General features: G+C 43.3%; 1 protein-coding gene across 3 annotated transcripts; it reads right to left on the bottom strand.

Annotated features, from left to right (window-relative positions):
- Positions 1 to 3256: 3256 nt before the first annotated feature.
- On the bottom strand, positions 3257 to 12268 carry LOC110531109 (polymeric immunoglobulin receptor-like). 3 transcript variants are annotated; one of them, XM_036987474.1, is made up of 8 exons: positions 12017 to 12268; positions 11180 to 11515; positions 10899 to 11010; positions 10388 to 10482; positions 10134 to 10174; positions 4319 to 4402; positions 4003 to 4062; positions 3257 to 3626 (listed from the first exon to the last, which is right to left on the bottom strand). In XM_036987474.1, the coding sequence occupies exons 1-8, from the start codon at positions 12120 to 12122 to the stop codon at positions 3603 to 3605; spliced, it is 858 nt and encodes a 285-aa protein (XP_036843369.1). In that variant the 5' UTR covers positions 12123 to 12268; the 3' UTR covers positions 3257 to 3602. The 3 variants fall into 3 exon arrangements, with proteins under 3 accessions (XP_036843369.1, XP_036843374.1, XP_036843379.1); XM_036987479.1 differs by having other exon boundaries at positions 3257 to 3623; XM_036987484.1 differs by having other exon boundaries at positions 12085 to 12250.
- Between the last annotated feature and the right edge of the window lie 6651 nt (positions 12269 to 18919).

Genomic DNA, 18919 nt, shown 5'->3' with positions numbered 1-18919 from the left:
TATGGAAGCTAATGGAATCTGCTTATCATGGTCTGCCCACGTCTCCGGTTCTGGGACGAGCTCAACCCCAGCCTTTCAATTGCCATAGCACCTCCTACAGAATCCTTAAAATTCAATTTAAAAAAACAATACATTCAAAATTACAAATAATATTCTAAATAACATAATAAAAGGTGCCATAAATTAATCAAAGTAAATGTTGATGGATACCAACTTAGGGAACTTAAACAGTAACCTATGATAAATGTTGATGGATACCAACTTAGGGAACTTAAACAGTAACCTATGATAAATGTTGATGGATACCAACTTAGGGAACTTAAACAGTAACCTATGATAAATGTTGATGGATACCAACTTAGGGAACTTAAACAGTAACCTATGATAAATATTGATGGATACCAACTAAGGGAACTTAAACAGTAACCTATGATAAATGTTGATGGATACCAACTTAGGGAACTTAAACAGTAACCTATGATAAATGTTGATGGATACCAACTTAGGGAACTTAAACAGTAACCTATGATAAATGTTGATGGATACCAACTTAGGGAACTTAAACAGTAACCTATGATAAATGTTGATGGATACCAACTTAGGGAACTTAAACAGTAACCTATGATAAATGTTGATGGATACCAACTTAGGGAACTTAAACAGTAACCTATGATAAATGTTGATGGATACCAACTTAGGGAATTTAAACAGTAACCTATGATAAATGTTGATGGATACCAACTTAGGGAACTTAAACAGTAACCTATGATAAATGTTGATGGATACCAACTTAGGGAACTTAAACAGTAACCTATGATAAATGTTGATGGATACCAACTTAGGGAACTTAGACAGTAACCTATGATAGATGTTGATGGATACCAACTTAGGGAACTTAAACAGTAACCTATGATAAATGTTGATGGATACCAACTTAGGGAACTTAAACAGTAACCTATGATAAATGTTGATGGATACCAACTTAGGGAACTTAAACAGTAACCTATGATAGATGTTGATGGATACCAACTTAGGGAACTTAAACAGTATCCTATGATAAACGCCCCACTGTTAGTAACCCCTCTCCCTCATACTTTGGTTTGGTTTGAACCCCGGGAACTCCTTTACATGTGTCCTTCAACTCTCCACTTGGGTTAAACATTTATTTTGGGCAGACAGAGACCAGGACATGTGAGTTTTCAATGGAGACCACAAACAGTTCTGATTTTGTATATAGGTTTATAACTTTTATGAAACAGCACAGTTGGAAAATATATGGCAAATATAAATCAAGATGGGAGGGGTAGAGGGGAGGGTTAGAGGGGAGGGGTTGAGGGGAGGGATAGAGGGGAGGGGTTGAGGGGAGGGGTAGAGGGGAGGGGTTGAGGGGAGGGGTAGAGGGTAGAGGGGAGGGGTTGAGGGGAGGGGTAGAGGGGAGGGGTAGAGGGGAGGGATAGAGGGGAGGGGTTGAGGGGAGGGGTAGAGGGGAGGGGTAGAGGGTAGAGGGGAGGGGTTGAGGGGAGGGGTAGAGGGTAGAGGGGAGGGGTTGAGGGGAGGGGTAGAGGGGAGGGGTAGAGGGGAGGGATAGAGGGGAGGGGTAGAGGGGGGGGTAGAGGGGAGGGGTAGAGGGGAGGGGTAGAGGGGAGGGATAGAGGGGAGGGGTAGAGGGGAGCTGAAGGACTAAAAACAAACAAAATACAACTAATGTCAAATATACTGTGTCAGTAAAATGTATATAGTATGTAAAAGCTGGATATAGAAGCCTAAGTGTTGTTGTCCATTTGTGCAAATGGAATAGACAACAGGTGGAAATTATAGGCAATTAGCAAGACACCGCCAATAAAGGAGTGGTTCTGCAGGGGGTGATCACAGACCACTTCTCAATTCCTATGCCTCCTGGCTGATGTTTTGGTCACTTTTGAATGCTGACGGTGCTTTCACTCTAGTGGTAGCATGAGACGGAGTCTACAACCCACACAAGTGGCTCAGGTAGTACAGCTCATCCAGGATGGAACATTAATGCGAGCTGTGGCAAGAAGGTTTACTGTGTCGTCCAGCATAGTGTCCAGAGCATGGAGGCGCTACCAGGAGACAGGCCAGTACATCAGGAGACGTGGAGGAGGCCGTAAGAGGGCAACAACCCAGCAGCAGGACCGCTACCTCCGCCTTTGTGCAAGGAGGAGCAGGAGAAGCACTGCCAGAGCCCTGCAAAATGACCTCCAGCAGGCCACAAATGTGCATGTGTCTGCTCAAACGGTCAGAAACAGACTCCATGAGGGTGGTATGAGGACCCGACGTCCACAGGTGGGGGTTGTGCTTACAGCGCAACACCGTGCAGGACGTTTTTCATTTGCCAGGGAACACCAAGATTGGCAAATTCGCCACTGGCGCCCTGTGCTCTTCACAGAAGAAAGCAGGTTCACACTGAGCACATGTGACAGACGTGACAGTCTGGAGACGCCGTGGAGAACATTCTGCTGCCGGCAACATCCTCCAGCATGACCGTTTTGGCGGTGGGTCAGTCATGGTGTGGGGTGGCATTTCTTTGGGGGGCCGCACAGCCCTCCATGTGCTCGCCAGAGGTAGCCTGACTGCCATTAGGTACCGAGATGAGATCCTCAGACCCCTTGTGAGACCATATGCTGGTGCGGTTGGCCCTGGATTCCTCCTAATGCAAGACAATGCTAGACCTCATGTGGCTGGAGTGTGTCAGCAGTTCCTGCAAGAGGAAGGCATTGATGCTATGGACTGGCCCGCCCGTTCCCCAGACCTGAATCCAATTGAGCACATCTGGGACATCATGTCTCGCTCCATCCACCAACGTCACGTTGCGCCACAGACTGTCCAGGAGTTGGCGGATGCTTTAGTCCAGGTCTGGGAGGAGATCCCTCAGGAGACCATCCGCAACCTCATCAGGAGCATGCCCAGGCGTTGTACGGAGGTCATACAGGCACGTGGAGGCCACACACACTACTGAGTCTCATTTTGACTTGTTTTAAGGACATGACATCAAAGTTGGATCAGCCTGTAGTGTGGTTTTCCACTTTAATCTTGACTCCAAATCCTGACCTCCATGGGTTGATAAATTTGATTTCCATTGATCATTTTTGTGTGATTTTGTTGTCAGCACATTCAACTATGTAGAGGGAAAAAGTATTTAATAAGAATATTTCCTTCATTCAGATCTAGGATGTGTTATTTTAGTGTTCCCTTTATTTTTTTGAGCAGTGTATATAATACATTTTATTATTGCAGTACAGTAGTTATTATACATAATAGCTGTCTATACTAAGATCTTAATACACGTTGATCATGATTAGTTACAGGCATAGGACATTAAACTAGATCAATAAGATCATGATGTAAGAAACAAGAGACAAGGGGAAAGGTGGTGGAACATGACTAATAACAGAAATGTGATGATAATCAGAACAAACACAGCAGACTGTCTTCAGTAGTTTATTACACTAAAGGATAGAGGTGTCTTCCTGGGGTGGGTTAAGAGGTATGACAGAAGAATATTGGAGGCAGATAGACGTTGTGACACAGGAGAGGGGAGTGTTCTGTCCTTCCAGTAAAAGGAAGGTCTTCTCAGTCAGTCACTACTGTGCTGCTGCTGCCCTCTGCTGGAGAGAAAGTGAAACATTCAGTCACAATCTCCATTGTGACGTTTCAACTAGATACAGATCTCCTCCTATCCTAACCTTAACCTTTGGTGGGGAATTTTTTTTTATCTGACCCAAGATCATCATCTAGGTGCAACGTCACCCTAAACCCAGGTGCAGTCCACACTGTAATGTTATAGATACACACTGATAACAATAGTTTAGCTGATCACAATGTGATAATAACATTTTACATGCAGCAAAATAAAAAAACGAAGACAGATTTGTGTGGTTAAAAAGTGATGTTTAGTACACATAGTAATGTGGTGTTGTCTGTATCTTTGTTGAGAGATCAGCATCATCTGGTACAACAGACAGAGGAGACACCAACACTGACCTGTGTGGTCACCTGTAGAGCTAGTGAGCTGTAGACCACATTATCATCTGGTTCTGCTGACTACAGAGGAGGAACAGGTAGAGAGGTGAACAGGGACAGTTCTGTCATGATGGAGATACACTATAAAAACACACTTCTCTGTGAAATTAAAAGGGTAGACAGTTATAATTGTGATATGTAACATAAAGGTGATATATTAGGCCTACAGCTATAATGGTGATGCAACCATGACTATATTAACACTGAGGAAACAATCACCTACTGTTGTTTCTGATAACATAATACCAGCTGTGGAGAATCAGTAGAACAGCTTTACCTTGGTCTGTCCTTTTAGTTGGGTCTTGTGCTGGGGGATGACAGTGCTGTATGTGACATCATCATCAGCTTCAGGAAATGGATCCTGTTGGTAGAGAGACGCCCAAGTAACAAAAACGTGTTGTTATACTGTTATAGTGTACATTTACCTATTGCTTGTTCCAAGACAGAACATTAGACTGGAAATACAATTGTTTTCTAAAACAGATGCACATTTGCGAAGGCAGTGACGTTTTATGAGTAACAGCAATAATGTTGTCTACGAGTCGAGATGCTTGTAGCCATAAGTTGACCTTCTCTTCTGTCCTGAACTGATCAGGCATCACAGTGCTGTACATCACGTCATGGCGTCTCTCTGGGTTTGGCCTCTGAGAAATGGACAGCACAGAAGATAAACACATGGCTACATGCATTGGAAGAGACCCGGAACTTCAGATGCTCAGCTAGCTTCGCTCACCCTAGAGGAGGAGATCAACCATTTCCAGGCCCAGGGACATGGACTAGTCTGTGGCAACCTAAATGCCAGAACTAGACAAGAAGCCCTCAGCACGCAGGTGGAGAAAACACCTACCTGGAGGTGACAGCATTCCCTCCCCCATATGTCCCCCTAGACACAACTACGACAACATAACCAACAAAAATGGGTCACATTTCTTGCAGGTCTGTCGGACAATGGGAATGTACATAGTCAATGGTAGGTTTCGAGGGGACTCCTACGGTATTTACACCTATAGCTCATCTCTTGGCAGCAGTAAATACAAATTCCATCTTGACACCGTTGCCCTAGAGCACCCAAACTATACATACCTCTGCCTAAACATCAGCACCACAGTAACTTCAAGAAAGCTGTGAACGATCTTAGAGACAAGGCAAGAAGGGCCTTCTATGCCATCAAAAGGAACAGAAGGTAAACATATGGATACACGCACAGGAAAAGAGACACACTTCAGATACTCAGCTCACACTGCAGAGATGGAGGTGAGAGAGAGAGAGAGGGGGAGAGAGAGAGAACCCCAGCTCACACTGCAGAGATGGAGGTGAGAGAGAGAGAGAGAGAGAGGGGGGGAGAGAGAGAACCCCAGCTCACACTGCAGAGATGGAGGTGAGAGAGAGAGAGAGAGAGAGGGGGGGAGAGAGAGAACCCCAGCTCACACCGCAGAGATGGAGGAGAAAGAGAGAGAGAGAGAGAGACAGAGAGAGAGAACCCCAGCTCACACTGCAGAGATGGAGGAGAAAGAGAGAGAGAGAGAGACAGAGAGAGACAGAAGCCCAGCTCACACTTCAACAGCGTTTATGACCAGGTCCACCTCTACAAAGCAGCAATCCCAACTTTCTCCAGGACCCTGAAGGACGTCACCCTGAACCGTACCCCCAGCAACTCACACAGGAGGAGCAGAGCAACGGACTCCCCACCCAGATTAGCGAGACACCCTCCCAGACCTATAAGACCCCCTACTGAAAGACCTGCACTTAGAGAAGCCATGTCAAGATGACCTACACCCAGACCACAGCATCACCAGCCACATCCCAACCAGCTAAGACTCCCCCAAGCAAAACCTGCCACACCCTTTATAGGTAACCCCCATTTCAGACCTATGCCCCTTCTTCCCACCCCATTCCCCCCACCCCTGTGGCAAGGACCTCAACATAACAGCAGAACATGAGCCCAGGCCGTGAGCAGAGCAACAGCCCCAACCACCACTATAACACCCTCCCAAGCCCCATCCTGCAATCTAAGAGGTACAGTTGAATTTGGAAGTTAATATACACTTAGCTTGGAGTCATTAAAAATCATTTTTCTACCTCTCCACAAATGTCTTGTTAACAAACTATAGTTTTGGCAAGTCGGTTAGGACATCTACTTTGTGCATGACACGTAATTTTTCCAACAATTGTTTACAGAGAGATTATTTCACTTATAATTCACTCTATTTACAATTCCAATGGGTCAGAAGAATACATACACTAAGTTGACTGTGCCTTTAAAGAGCTTGGAAATTTCCAGAAAATGATGTCATGAATTTAGAAGCTTCTGATAGGCGAGTTGACATAATTTGAGTCAATTAGAGGTGTCCCTGTGGATGTATTTCAAGGCCTACCTTCAAACTCAGTGCCTCTACTTGACATCATGGGAAAATCAAAAGAAATCAGCCAGACCTCAGAAAAAATTGTGGACCTCCACAAGTCTGGTTCATCCTTGGGAGCAATTTCCAAACGCCTGTTCATCTGTACAAACAATAGTACGCAAGTATAAACACCATGGGACCACGCATACCGTTCAGGAAGGAGACGTGTTCTGTCTCCTAGAGATGAACGATCTTGGTGCGAAAAGTGCAAATCAATCCCAGAACAACAGCAAAGGACCTTGTGAAGATGCTGGAGGAAACAGGTACAATAGTATCTATATCCACAGTAAAAGGAGTCCTATATCGACATAACATGAAAGGCCACTCAGCAAGGTGGAAGCCACTGCTCCAAAACCGCCATAAAAAAACAGACTAGGGTGTGGAACTGCACATGGGGACAAAGATCGTACTTTTTGGAGAAATGTCCTCTGATCTGATGAAACAAAAATATAACTGTTTGGCCATAATGACCATCGTTATGTTTGGAGGAAAAAGGGGGAGGCTTGCAAGCCGAAGAACACCATCCCAACCATGAAGCACGGGGGTGGCAGCATCATGTTGTGGGGGTGATTTGCTGCAGGAGGGACTGGTGCACTTCACACAATAGATGGCATCATGAGAAAGGAACATTATGTGGATATATTGAAGCAACATCTCAAGATCAGTCAGGAAGTTAAAGCTTGGTCGTAAATGGGTCTTCCAAATGGACAATGACACCAAGCATACTTCCAAAGTTGTGGCAAAATGGCTTAAGGACAACAAAGTCAAGGTATTGGAGTGGCCATCAAAAAGCCCTGACCTCAATCCTATAGACAATTTGTGGGTAGATCTGAAAAAGCGTGTGCGAGCAAGTAGGCCTACAAACCTGACTCAGTTACACCAGCTCTGTCAGGAGGAACGGGCCAAAATTCACCCAACTTATTGTGGGAAGCTTGTGGAAGGCTACCCGAAACGCTTGACCTAAGTTAAACAATTTAAAGGCAATGCTACCAAATACTAATTGAGTGTATGTAAACTTCTGACCAACTGGGAATGTGATGAAAGACATAAAAGCTGAAATAAATCATTCTCTACTATTATCATGTCATTTCACTTTCTTAAAATAAATTGGTGTATAACCTAAATTTTGATATAACCTAAAACAGGGAATTCTTACTAGGATTAATTTGTCAGGAATTGTGAAAAACTGAGTTTAAATGTATTTGGCGAAGATGCACGTAAACCTCCGACTTCAACTGTACGTATCAGATGCTCAACATGCTCTGCTCACACCTACTGTGATGGTCCAGGAACCCAGACTTCATCAAAGAAATTGGAAATATAGACATTGTCATCCTACAAGAAACACGGTATAAAGGAGAGGGACCCACTGGTTGCCCTCTAAGCTACAGACAGCTGTTAGCCACATCCACCAAACTATCAGGTGTCAAACAGGGAAGAGACTCAGGGGGTATGCTAATTCCGTATAGAGCAGACCTAACCCACTCCATTCGTCAAAACAGGAACATTTAACATCTAGCAAGAAACTAATAATGAAATGATCTCAACAGAGAAGAATGTCCTCATGTGTGCTACCTATATCCCCCCAATAGAATCCCTGTGCTTTAACGATGACAGCTTCTCCATCCTAGAGGGGGAGATCAACAATTTCCAGTCTCAGGGATGTGTGCTAGTCTGTGGCGGCCTAAATGTCAGAACTCAACAAGAACCTGACACCCTCAGAACACAGGGGGACAAAAACCTACCTGGAGGTGACCATATTCCCTCCCCCATATGCCTCCCTGAGGCATCAAAGCCAAAGGAACGGAATAAATGTAAGAAATGCTTTAGAAAGAAGGAACGTAGTGTGAAATCTAGCAAAAAACAATTAGTCAACAACAAATTCAATCCCTTCTAGAAAAGGTCCTGGACAAAATGTTTCACTGTAATGGTGAAGGTGTAAACTTGGCAGTAGAAAACCTAAACAGTATATTTGACCTTTCAGCATCCAAAATCAAATAAAAAATGTCAAGCAGACAACCTAAGAAAATTAACAACAATGACAAATGGTTTGATGAAGAATGCATAAACCTAAGAAAGAAATTGAGATACCAATCCAACCAAAAACATAGAGACCCAGAAAACCTGAGCCTACGCCTTCGCTACGGTGAATCACTAAAATAGTGCAGACATACACTATGGAAAAATAAGGAACATAACATAATATTACATTGGAAATGTATTTTGGAACTTTAGTGAGTGTGATGTTTACTGTAAATGTTGTTTTGTTATTTAACTTTGTTTACTATCTATTTCCCTTGCTTTGGCAATGTAAACATATGTTTCCCATGCCTACCTCCCAAATTGTTTTTAATTTAATTGAGTTAGGAGAGAGAGAGTGTTAGTGTTTTTATGAATAATGACTAAACAATATCTACGTTTAAATAGAACTATAACTAATTAAACTCTACCCTGTTTTATTATATCTGATTAATAATGTTAGTTCATGAGGAAGGGATTGTGCAGCATGAAACAGGGGGTAATTAAACATAATAAATACCATTCCAGCTGGGTTAGGGAGGAATGGATTGTGGGTTTTTAAGTAAGTAAAGAGGGTCGTTAACCTATGGTTGAACCAACTCAATTTAGCTCTGGGAGGTTTAGATAAGGCAGCGAGTGTCTCCCTAGGTTTTCCATTATCTGGAACTGTCTGCTGAATAGTGATAGACGAAGGTGAGATTTCAGAAGTTAATCTTGATATGGTTTGTGTCTGGAGTGAGTGAGCTAGGGGGTTGGAATAAACCTTTGAACCTGTTTTGCCTTGGTCGATAGGAGGAAGGATATTTTATAACCTATGACGTCAAATTTTGTATATAAACTGTTGTTCGTGGTTCCATGGCAGCGAGCTCCGAGAATAAAAACTATTATCTAATTTTGATAAGACTGGTCTCTATCTATTTTATGCAAATAGGAATCTTACAAATTCTTATAAAATAGACTGAGTGAATTTAATTAATGAACACATATAGGAATTATGAAATTCCGATGACAGAGAGAGAGAGAGAGAGAACACCAGCTCAAACTGCAGAAATCGAGGACAGAGAGATAGAGAGAGAGATAGAGAACACCAACACACACTGCAGAAATCGAGGACAGAGAGATCGAGAGAGAGAGATAGAGAACAACAGCTCACACTGCAGAAATTGAGGAGAGAGGAGAGAGAGAGAGAAGGAGAGAAGGAGAGAGAGAGAGAGAGAGAGAGAGAACTCTGGCTCACTGCAGAGATGGAGTTATTGGTTCTAGTCCAAGATCTCCACAGAAAAATACAAGTTTTATTCAGTTTGTACCTGCTGTGCTATTTGTCTGGTTTTGGTCACTGTGCTATATGTAATGTCCTGCTCAGAGTCAGCAGACTGCAAAGAAATAAATAGCAAAGAGGAACAGGACTTGTCTATTTACCACCTAAACCACAGTTTGTTTCAGATGTATGTTTAGTGAACTGACAATTTCCTGTTATCTGTCTTTTTAACAGTCTTTTTAACATCTTGAGAGCTATAAGAGCTTGGGTTCAGTTAGAATATGGGACCTTTTATGTCAACTCATTGATGATCAACTGAAGAGGTAATACTGGAGTCAAATGGTAGATGATCCCAGATCAACAACAGATTTGCAGATGGTTGAAAATAATAACATTAAAGAAGTGTATCCTACCACTGAGTTGTTAGTTGTCTGGTCCTTGGCCTTATTGTCCTCTGGAATAAAGAGAGGGAGATGTCAGTAACTTCTGAGTTTGTTATAGTACAATAATACCTCTGAATGGATTTCTTAAAGACAATTCCTCCAAATGTTTTCTGTCATTCAAGATGAATCACAGGTGAGAAATATACTGTTGGTCACAATATCAATACATTTAGTATTTTCTAAACTATTCTCCTGTTTTATATTCACATAAAATGACTACTTACTATGCCTTCTCCACATCTTCCATGTTACTAGGATACCAGCTGTCACCACCACCAACATGCCCAGAGAGATGAGTAGGACTTTCACATCTATGGACCTGATGGATTACATATACGAACTTGAATTAAAAATACAATTAAAATAGATCATTATAAATTGTTCATTTGTTGTATGCACTTGTTGTGATACATGGAACAATTATTTATCTGTTCACATGTGTGGAAGTTGACCATGCAAATGAAGAGATGATTATTATTGAGATTATGACTATTTATTAAGTTTGCAACTTGTTCTTGCACATGAGTGAGCATAACACAATAATGCTGCTACTTCTCACAAGGCAACCACAGAGATGTTCTACCCAGGAGGAAGTGATAACAGTCTCTATGTGCATTTAGGGAGGGTGTTTGGTTAGCATTAACTGTTGTAGTGTATGATGGAATTGTAATGTTTCTCTGAGTTCATATTATCTAACAACATGTGGGATAAAACATCTGAAGGAGTGATAATAACCTCTGGTGGACTTCCTCCATGTTCCCCTCAGCTCCTTGACTTGTGTTGTCAGTCTGAACAGGCTCAGCAGTTGGAGAGGCAGAGGGTTGTTGAGGGGTTGGATCTTGGGTTGCTGTGAGGTAAAACAACAATATCATCAATGAAGTTAATGGTAAACCAGATAGTCAGGTTGTATAGCAACATCACATTCATAGTTCATATTACAATTAGTTCCAGATGATACCAGTGGATAAAACAAAGGGAATCATATTGATCATAAAGTATGTGATTGATCTACTAACTTGAGGTCATCTTAGAGGTTCTCTGTGTTGCAGTTTGTTGACTGACAGTGATGTGAACAGGCATCTCTATTTCTCCAACTCTACACCAATACCAGTCAGTGTTCTCCATCTTCAGTCCACTCATAGTGACTGTTAAGACTGTTCTGTTGTTGGCATCACTAGTCTGATTTAATGTCACTGATGTTCCATGTAAAGTCCCAGAATTCCCACTCACACAATCACCACCCATCCTGCACCACTTCATGTCTCCAGAGTTACTATAGTAACAACAGACAGTGACACTCCCTCCTTCTACTCCAGTCACTTCCTGTTGTTCCACATAGAGTTCTGGAGTACCTGAACACAGGTAAAAAACAAGAATTCAGAGAAGAAAAAAGTGCTTTTACAACAGCCTCCTTACAAATTCCTTCAAGCTGCATTCTGTGATTGGTACATCCATTTTTGGTCTTTTAAATTCATAATAATTATATATAGTCATTGATTCTTGAAGAACGTAACTTGCATCACGAGCTCAGTTAAATTATTCCCCATCATGACCTAAAATATAATATTGTTTTACTCAGCTGTTTTTAAGCAATCTAATTGTAAACAAACACTGTACAGCTTCAAAACATGGTCAATTCTTTGCACATATATGTAATGTATAAATCTGTCTAGAAGAAGATCTGTCTATCTTTCAGAGTGGTTGCACAATTCTCATTTCATTTGTTATAAATAGCTATTCATAATTGGGTCATTATTTGTATTTGGCATTGCAGGATTACAGGACACTCCATAGGACATTGCTGAGCACTATTCATTCTACTTTACTAGATACAAGCAGTGAAGGGATCTTACCTGGAGTGACAGACAGGTAGAACCATTGTATCATGATATCTGGTCCTCTATTGATCTCCACAACACACCTGTAATTCCCATAGTCCCATGACGTCAGGTCAGTCATGGTCACAGTGAAGATTCTCTTGTTGATGTCATCAGAGATTGAGTTTTTACCACTGCTCTTAAGATGGTCTGTACGTACTACATACGAACATACATCCCAACCTAATCCTTGACACCAGTATTTCACGTGGTTTATGTAATACTGCTCATAGCTACATGGGATGGTGATGGAGCCTCCTGTCTGCACAGACACAGTCACTGTGGACACATCAACACAAATCACATTTAAATTAGAGTTAGCATTTAACACAATCTGTACAGAGGAAAAATAACAAAAATTGCATTGCTCCAACACTTTTAAACAGCTTGTTCATGATTGAGATCGATTATACAGGGTTTAAAGTTAATTGACTCAGGGGACTTCACCCTTAATTCATAGAAATGTTACCCTTACCTGCTGAGACTCTGTAGAAGATGAGGAGGAGTTGGAGGAGGGAGAGATGAAGAGCCATGTGAGAGTTAGAGTCTGCCTGTTATGTTATATTGACAACAGCACCAGTGTCAATTACTTCTTGTTCACAGACCTCACTTTAACTTTCTTCCTGTTTGTGTTTGTGTGGACATGCCCCCCTCAGTGGAAGATAGGAACTATTGCATCATATAGACTACTTTAACCCCAAAATCATAGTCACTACACTATATTTCAGCTTCAAGCTTTCTCTAAGGGCTCTTTGGGACCAAGAGTCACTGTTATCATGTTACTCCCTACTGGAACATAGAGGCCACTAATGATTATCAAGATTCAATAATTGGGCGACATGCACCACATTTCCATTGGCAAAAATCTATTTTCCGTATATAAGAAACTACATCATGAATGTCTATGCTAGATTTGAGGGGTCATGTGCTACTGAGATGTAGTGATGGGTACTAGACCAAGACCTACACAGACTCTCACCTTAAACCAGGTTCATGTTTCAGGATTCTCTGGACCACAACTCTGTCTGATATGATTTTACATTCAAACAGAACACTCTCTGTTTCTCTCCACCTTCTATAAAGGAAATGTACAGCTCATAACACCAGATATCCTCTAACAGAAAGTGTGAAAGTTAGCTCACAATGCTGCAAGTTTCAGCTAAACTCTTTCCATGACGTCATGTTATGTTGAGCTATACGTTCTGTTATTGGCTCCAAGATCTTCGGGGGCTATACTCGGCCTTGTCTCAGGGTAGTAGGTTGGTGTTTGAAGACATCCCTCTAGTGGTGTGGGGGCTATGCTTTGGCAAAGTGGGTGGGGTTATATCCTGCCAGTTTGGCCTGTCCGGGTGTATCGTCGGACAGGGTCACAGTGTCTGGCATGGGCCACGTTAAAGAGGTGGGCATGGGGCCCCATCAAGAGGTGGGCATGGGGCCCCATCAAAGAGGTGGGCATTGGCCCCATCAAAGAGGTGGAAATGGGGCCCCATCAAAGAGGTGGGCATGGGGCCCCATCAAAGAGGTGGGCATTGGTCCCATCAAAGAGGTGGGCATGGGCACCGTGAAAGAGGTGGGCATGGGCACCGTGAAAGAGGTGGGCATGGGCACCGTGAAAGAGGTGGGCATGGGTCCCCGTCAAAGAGGTCAAAGAGGTGGGCATCTAATGAAGTCCGGCCATTTTTGTTGACCTTGTGGTAAACAGAGGCCTTACCATGGAAGAGGCTGCCAGATTGGTTCACCCATATCTGATAAGATCAACTGTCAATTCAACCATGATAACATTTTGCCAAGAAAACCGGCAAGTCTGCAGAATATACACTATGGTTTACAATTGCATTTACAGTAAATGACATATTGTAGTACATGTAAATTCACAAAACATGTTACAGCATTCCTACAGTATGAACTATTGACAGTACACTCTGTTCTACCATCAGAATTGACAGAAGGCCCCATGGTGGTGGCCGTGGCTGTGTGCTGACCGTCCAGCAGTAGTGGGACTTGGTGGAAATGGTGAGGGCCATGAATGACATACGGCTGTCCGAAATGAAGCAGGCCATTGAGGCGAACGATGACACCTTTGCCAATGTGGCATCCATCAGCCTACCAACATTCGGCCACCTTATGAAGAGGCACCAGGTATCTATAAAACACATTTACCTGGTGCCTTTTGACGACCGGGTGAAACAACTGCGGGCTGAGTGTGTTCAGGTACAGCCCTGTATTACTGTTACTATTTGATGCACATGCTACTTCACAATATTATGAAGGAACAATACTATAAAAATAACTAACCCAAATTTATTTTAGAGCGTGACTGTCACACCCTGATCTGTTTCACCAGTCTTTGTGATTGTCTCCACCCCATTCCAGCTGTTGCCCATCATCCCCATTATCCCCTGTGTATTTATACCTGTGTTCTCTGTTCATCTGTTGCCAGTTTGTTTTGTTTCATCAAGCTTACCAGTGTTTTTCCATCTGCTCCTGTCTCTGGATTGTTCCTGTTTCCTAGTTTCGCCGGTGTTGACCATTCTGCCTTTCTTGACCCTGAGCCTGCCTGCCGTGCTGTACCTTTGCCCCACCTATTTGGATTACTGACCTCTGCCTGCCCTTGACCTGTCATTTTGTCTGCCCCTGTTTGAATAATAAACGTTGTTGTTTCGACACTGTCTGCACCTGGGTCTTACTTTAAATGTGATAGTGATGGTGCCTGATGTTGTTGTTAACCATCACAAGTATATTTTTGTTGATGAAGCGGGCTTCAACCTGGCTAAACGTCGTCGCCGAGGGTGGAATATCATCGGTCAACGGGAGACCGTCCAAGTGCCTAGACAACGTGGTGAAACATCTCCATGTGTGTGTCACGTTCTGACCTTTATTTCCTTTGTTTTGTATTTAGTTAGTATGGTCAGGGTGTGAGTTGGGTGGGCAGTCTATGTTTGATTTTCTATGATTTGGGGATTTCTATGTTTCGGCCTAGTATGGTTCTCAATCATAGGCAGGTGTCATTAGTTGTCTCTGATTGAGAATCATACTTAGGTAGCCTGGGTTGCAGTGTTTGTTTGTGGGTGATTGTCTATGTTGATGGCTTGTTTCAGCGCAGCTCGCATTAGCTTCACGGTTGTTATTTTGTTTAGTGTTTTGTATAGGGTTTCAGTGTTCAGTGTTTTCTTTATTAAAATTCATGATGAACACATATCATGCCGCATTTTGGTCCTCCGATCCTTCTCGCCTCTCCTCTTCAGATGAAGAGGAGGACGACCGTGACAGTGTGCAGCTACCTCTGAAGATGGTGTGGAGGACGTAGGCCATTACTTGGATCTTACAACGCTGCACACCTCATTATGTTTCTTAATGAAATTGAGCAGGCCTGTCAAGGTGAAGGGGTCACCTATGACATTGTGTGGGACAATGTCAGGTTCCACCATGCAGAGGTTGTTCAGGCATGGTTTCTGCCCATTCCCATATTGTGACCCTATATCTGCCCCCAAACTCTCCTTTCCTCAGCCCTATTGAGGATTATTTTTCAGCATGGAGGTGGAAGGTGTAAGGTCACCATCCCCATGAGAGTGCCACCCTCATTCTGGCCATGGATGAAGCAGGCTACGACAACAATTCAGAACAATGTCTTCATTGATCACACCTTTAATTACACATTGGATAGATATTATGGAAAGTTAAAGATTTTCTGTCAATTTTGTTGGGTAATGTAAGTGTATTGCCTAATGTGAAAACAGCGTAACCTAATGTAATTTACAGTACTGTAGCATATTACTTTCAGCACTTATAAGGGCGATTTAAAACACTTATCTTGCATTGTTTGCTATTGGATTAACTGGTAGTTAAAATGACTAAATTCATTATGTTGAGTTTTTGTGATTAAACCAATGTCCTCAGTACATTTCACAAAAAACATATATTTTGAATCAGTGGTTGTGTGGTTAGAGATGTTGACAATCCAAATGTCGCATAATGACAGGTTATGAATGAAAGACTGACTGCATTACAAGGTTGACCAGTTTGGAGTTTTGTACTAAGAGTTGTGAAAATGAACCACATACTTTCGAAAATAGAATCAAAGCACTAAAAGAAAACTTTAACTAAGCATTTATATATTCCCTTTAAGCTGGAGAAGGTAAAGACAGAATAGTTCTCCAAGGCTCTGATTCAACAAGGAGACGATTTGTAACAGAAAACCAGACAACCAAATATCAACAATGAAGCAACTCAAGAACTCAGGATTCATATATGAAGAAAAAACATTTAAATGTAACCTTGTTTTGTGTGTGTGTGTGTGTGTGTGTGTGTGTGTGTGGTTTGGTTTTCCTATCCTTGTGGGTACCAAAAGTCCTTACAAGAATAGTAAAACAAGGACCATTTAGACAAGTCAAAAATCTACATCAAATCAAATCAAATGTATTGGTCACATACACATGTTGAGCAGATGTTATTGCAGGTGTAGCGAAATGCATTTGAATGTCCCACCTCCCACACATGCGGTGACCTCACCCATTACAGCCAGCATGTCCAGAGATACAACCTCTCTCATCATCACCCAGTGCCTGGGCTTACCTCCGCTGTACCCGCACCCCACCATACCCCTGTCTGCGCATTATGCCCTGAATATATTCTACCATGCCCAGAAATCTGCTCCTTTTATTCTCTTTCCCCAACGCTCTAGGCGACCAGTTTTGATAGCCTTTAGCCGCACCCTCATACTACTCCTCCTCTGTTCCGTGGGTGATGTGGAGGTAAACCCAGGCCCTGCATGTCCCCAGGCACCCTCATTTGTTGATCGAAAAAGCCTTGGTTTAATGCATGTCATCATCAGAAGCCTCCTCCCTAAGTTTGTTTTACTCACTGCTTTAGCACACTCTGCTAACCCTGATGTCCTTGCCGTGTCTGAATCCTGGCTCAGGAAGGCCACCAAAAATTCTGAGATTTCCATACCCAACTATAACATTTTCCGTCAAGATATAACTGCCAAAGGGGGAGGAGTTGCAGTCTACTGCAGAGATAGCCTGCAAAGTAATGTCATACTTTCCAGGTCCATACCCAAACAGTTCGAACTACTAATTTTAAAAATTACTCTCTCCAGAAATAAGTCTCTCACTGTTGCCGCCTGCTACCGACCCCCCTCAGCTCCCAGCTGTGCCCTGGACAGCATTTGTGAATTGATCGCCCCCCATCTAGCTTCAGAGTTTGTTCTGTAGGTGACCTAAACTGGGATATGCTTAACACCCCGGCAGTCCTACAATCTAAGCTAGATGCCCTCAATCTCACACAAATCATCAAGGAACCCACCAGGTACAACCCTAAATCTGTAAACAAGGGCACCCTCATAGACGTCATCCTGACCAACTGGCCCTCCAAATACACCTCTGCTGTCTTCAACCAGGATTTCAGCGATCACTGCCTCATTGTCTGTATCCACTACGGAGCCGCAGTCAAACGACCACCCCTCATCACTGTCAAATGCTCCCTAAAACACTTCTGTGAGCAGGCCTTTCTAATCGACCTGGCCCGGGTATCCTGGAAGAACATTGACCTCATCCCGTCAGTTGAGGATGCCTGGTCATTCTTTAAAAGTAACTTCCTCACCATTTTAGATAAGCATGCTCCATTCAAAAAATGCAGAACTAAGAACAGATATAGCCCTTGGTTCACTCCAGACCTGACTGCTCTCGACCAGTACAAAAACATCCTGTGGCGGACTGCAATAGCATCGAATAGTCCCCGCGATTTGCAACTGTTCAGGGAAGTCAGGAACCAATACACGCAGTCAGTCAGGAAAGCTGAGGCCAGCTTCTTCAGGCAGAAATTTGCATCCTGTAGCACCAACTCCAAAAGGTTCTGGGACACTGTGAAGTCCATGGAGAACAAGAGCACCTCCTCCCAGCTGCCCACTGCACTGAGGCTAGGTAACACGGTCACCACCGATAAATCCATGATTGTCGAAAACTTCAACAAGCATTTCTCAACGGCTGGCCATGCCTTCCGCCTGGCTACTCCAACCTTGGCCAACAGCTCCGCCCCCCCCGCAGCTACTCGCCCAAGTCTCTCCAGGTTCTCCTTTACCCAAATCCAGATAGCAGATGTTCTGAAAGAGCTGCAAAACCTGGACCCGTACAAATCAGCTTGGCTTGTCAATCTGGACCCTCTATTTGTGAAATTATCCACCACCATTGTCGCAACCCCTATTACCAGCCTGTTCAACCTCTCTTTCATATCGTCTGAGATCCCCAAGGATTGGAAAGCTGCCGCAGTCATCCCCCTCTTCAAAGGGGTAGACACCCTGGACCCAAACTGTTACAGACCTATATCCATCCTGCCCTGCCTATCTAAGGTCTTCGAAAGCCAAGTCAACAAACAGGTCACTGACCATCTCGAATCCCACCGTACCTTCTCCGCTGTGCAATCTGGTTTCCGAGCCGGTCACGGGTGCACCTCAGCCACGCTCAAGGTACTAAACGATATCATAACCGCCATCGATAAAAGACAGTACTGTGTAGCCGTCTTCATCGACCTTGCCAAGGCTTTCGACTCTTTCAATCACCACATTCTTATCGGCAGACTCAGTAGCCTCGGTTTTTCTGATGACTGCCTTGCCTGGTTCACCAACTACTTTGCAGATAGAGTTCAGTGTGTCAAATCGGAGGGCATGCTGTCCGGTCCTCTGGCAGTCTCTATGGGGGTGCCACAGGGTTCAATTCTCGGGCCGACTCTTTTCTCTGTATATATCAATGATGTTGCTCTTGCTGCGGGCGATTCCCTGATCCACCTCTACGCAGACGACACTATTCTATATACTTCCGGCCCGTCCTTGGACACTGTGCTATCTAACCTCCAAACAAGCTTCAATGCCATACAACACTCCTT

The sequence above is a fragment of the Oncorhynchus mykiss genome, chromosome 1 (genome assembly GCF_013265735.2).
Source record: "Oncorhynchus mykiss isolate Arlee chromosome 1, USDA_OmykA_1.1, whole genome shotgun sequence".
Classification (NCBI taxonomy): Eukaryota; Metazoa; Chordata; class Actinopteri; order Salmoniformes; family Salmonidae; genus Oncorhynchus; species Oncorhynchus mykiss.
Note: the sequence above shows the minus strand (reverse complement) of the source record. Positions and strands in the feature narration are given on the sequence as shown.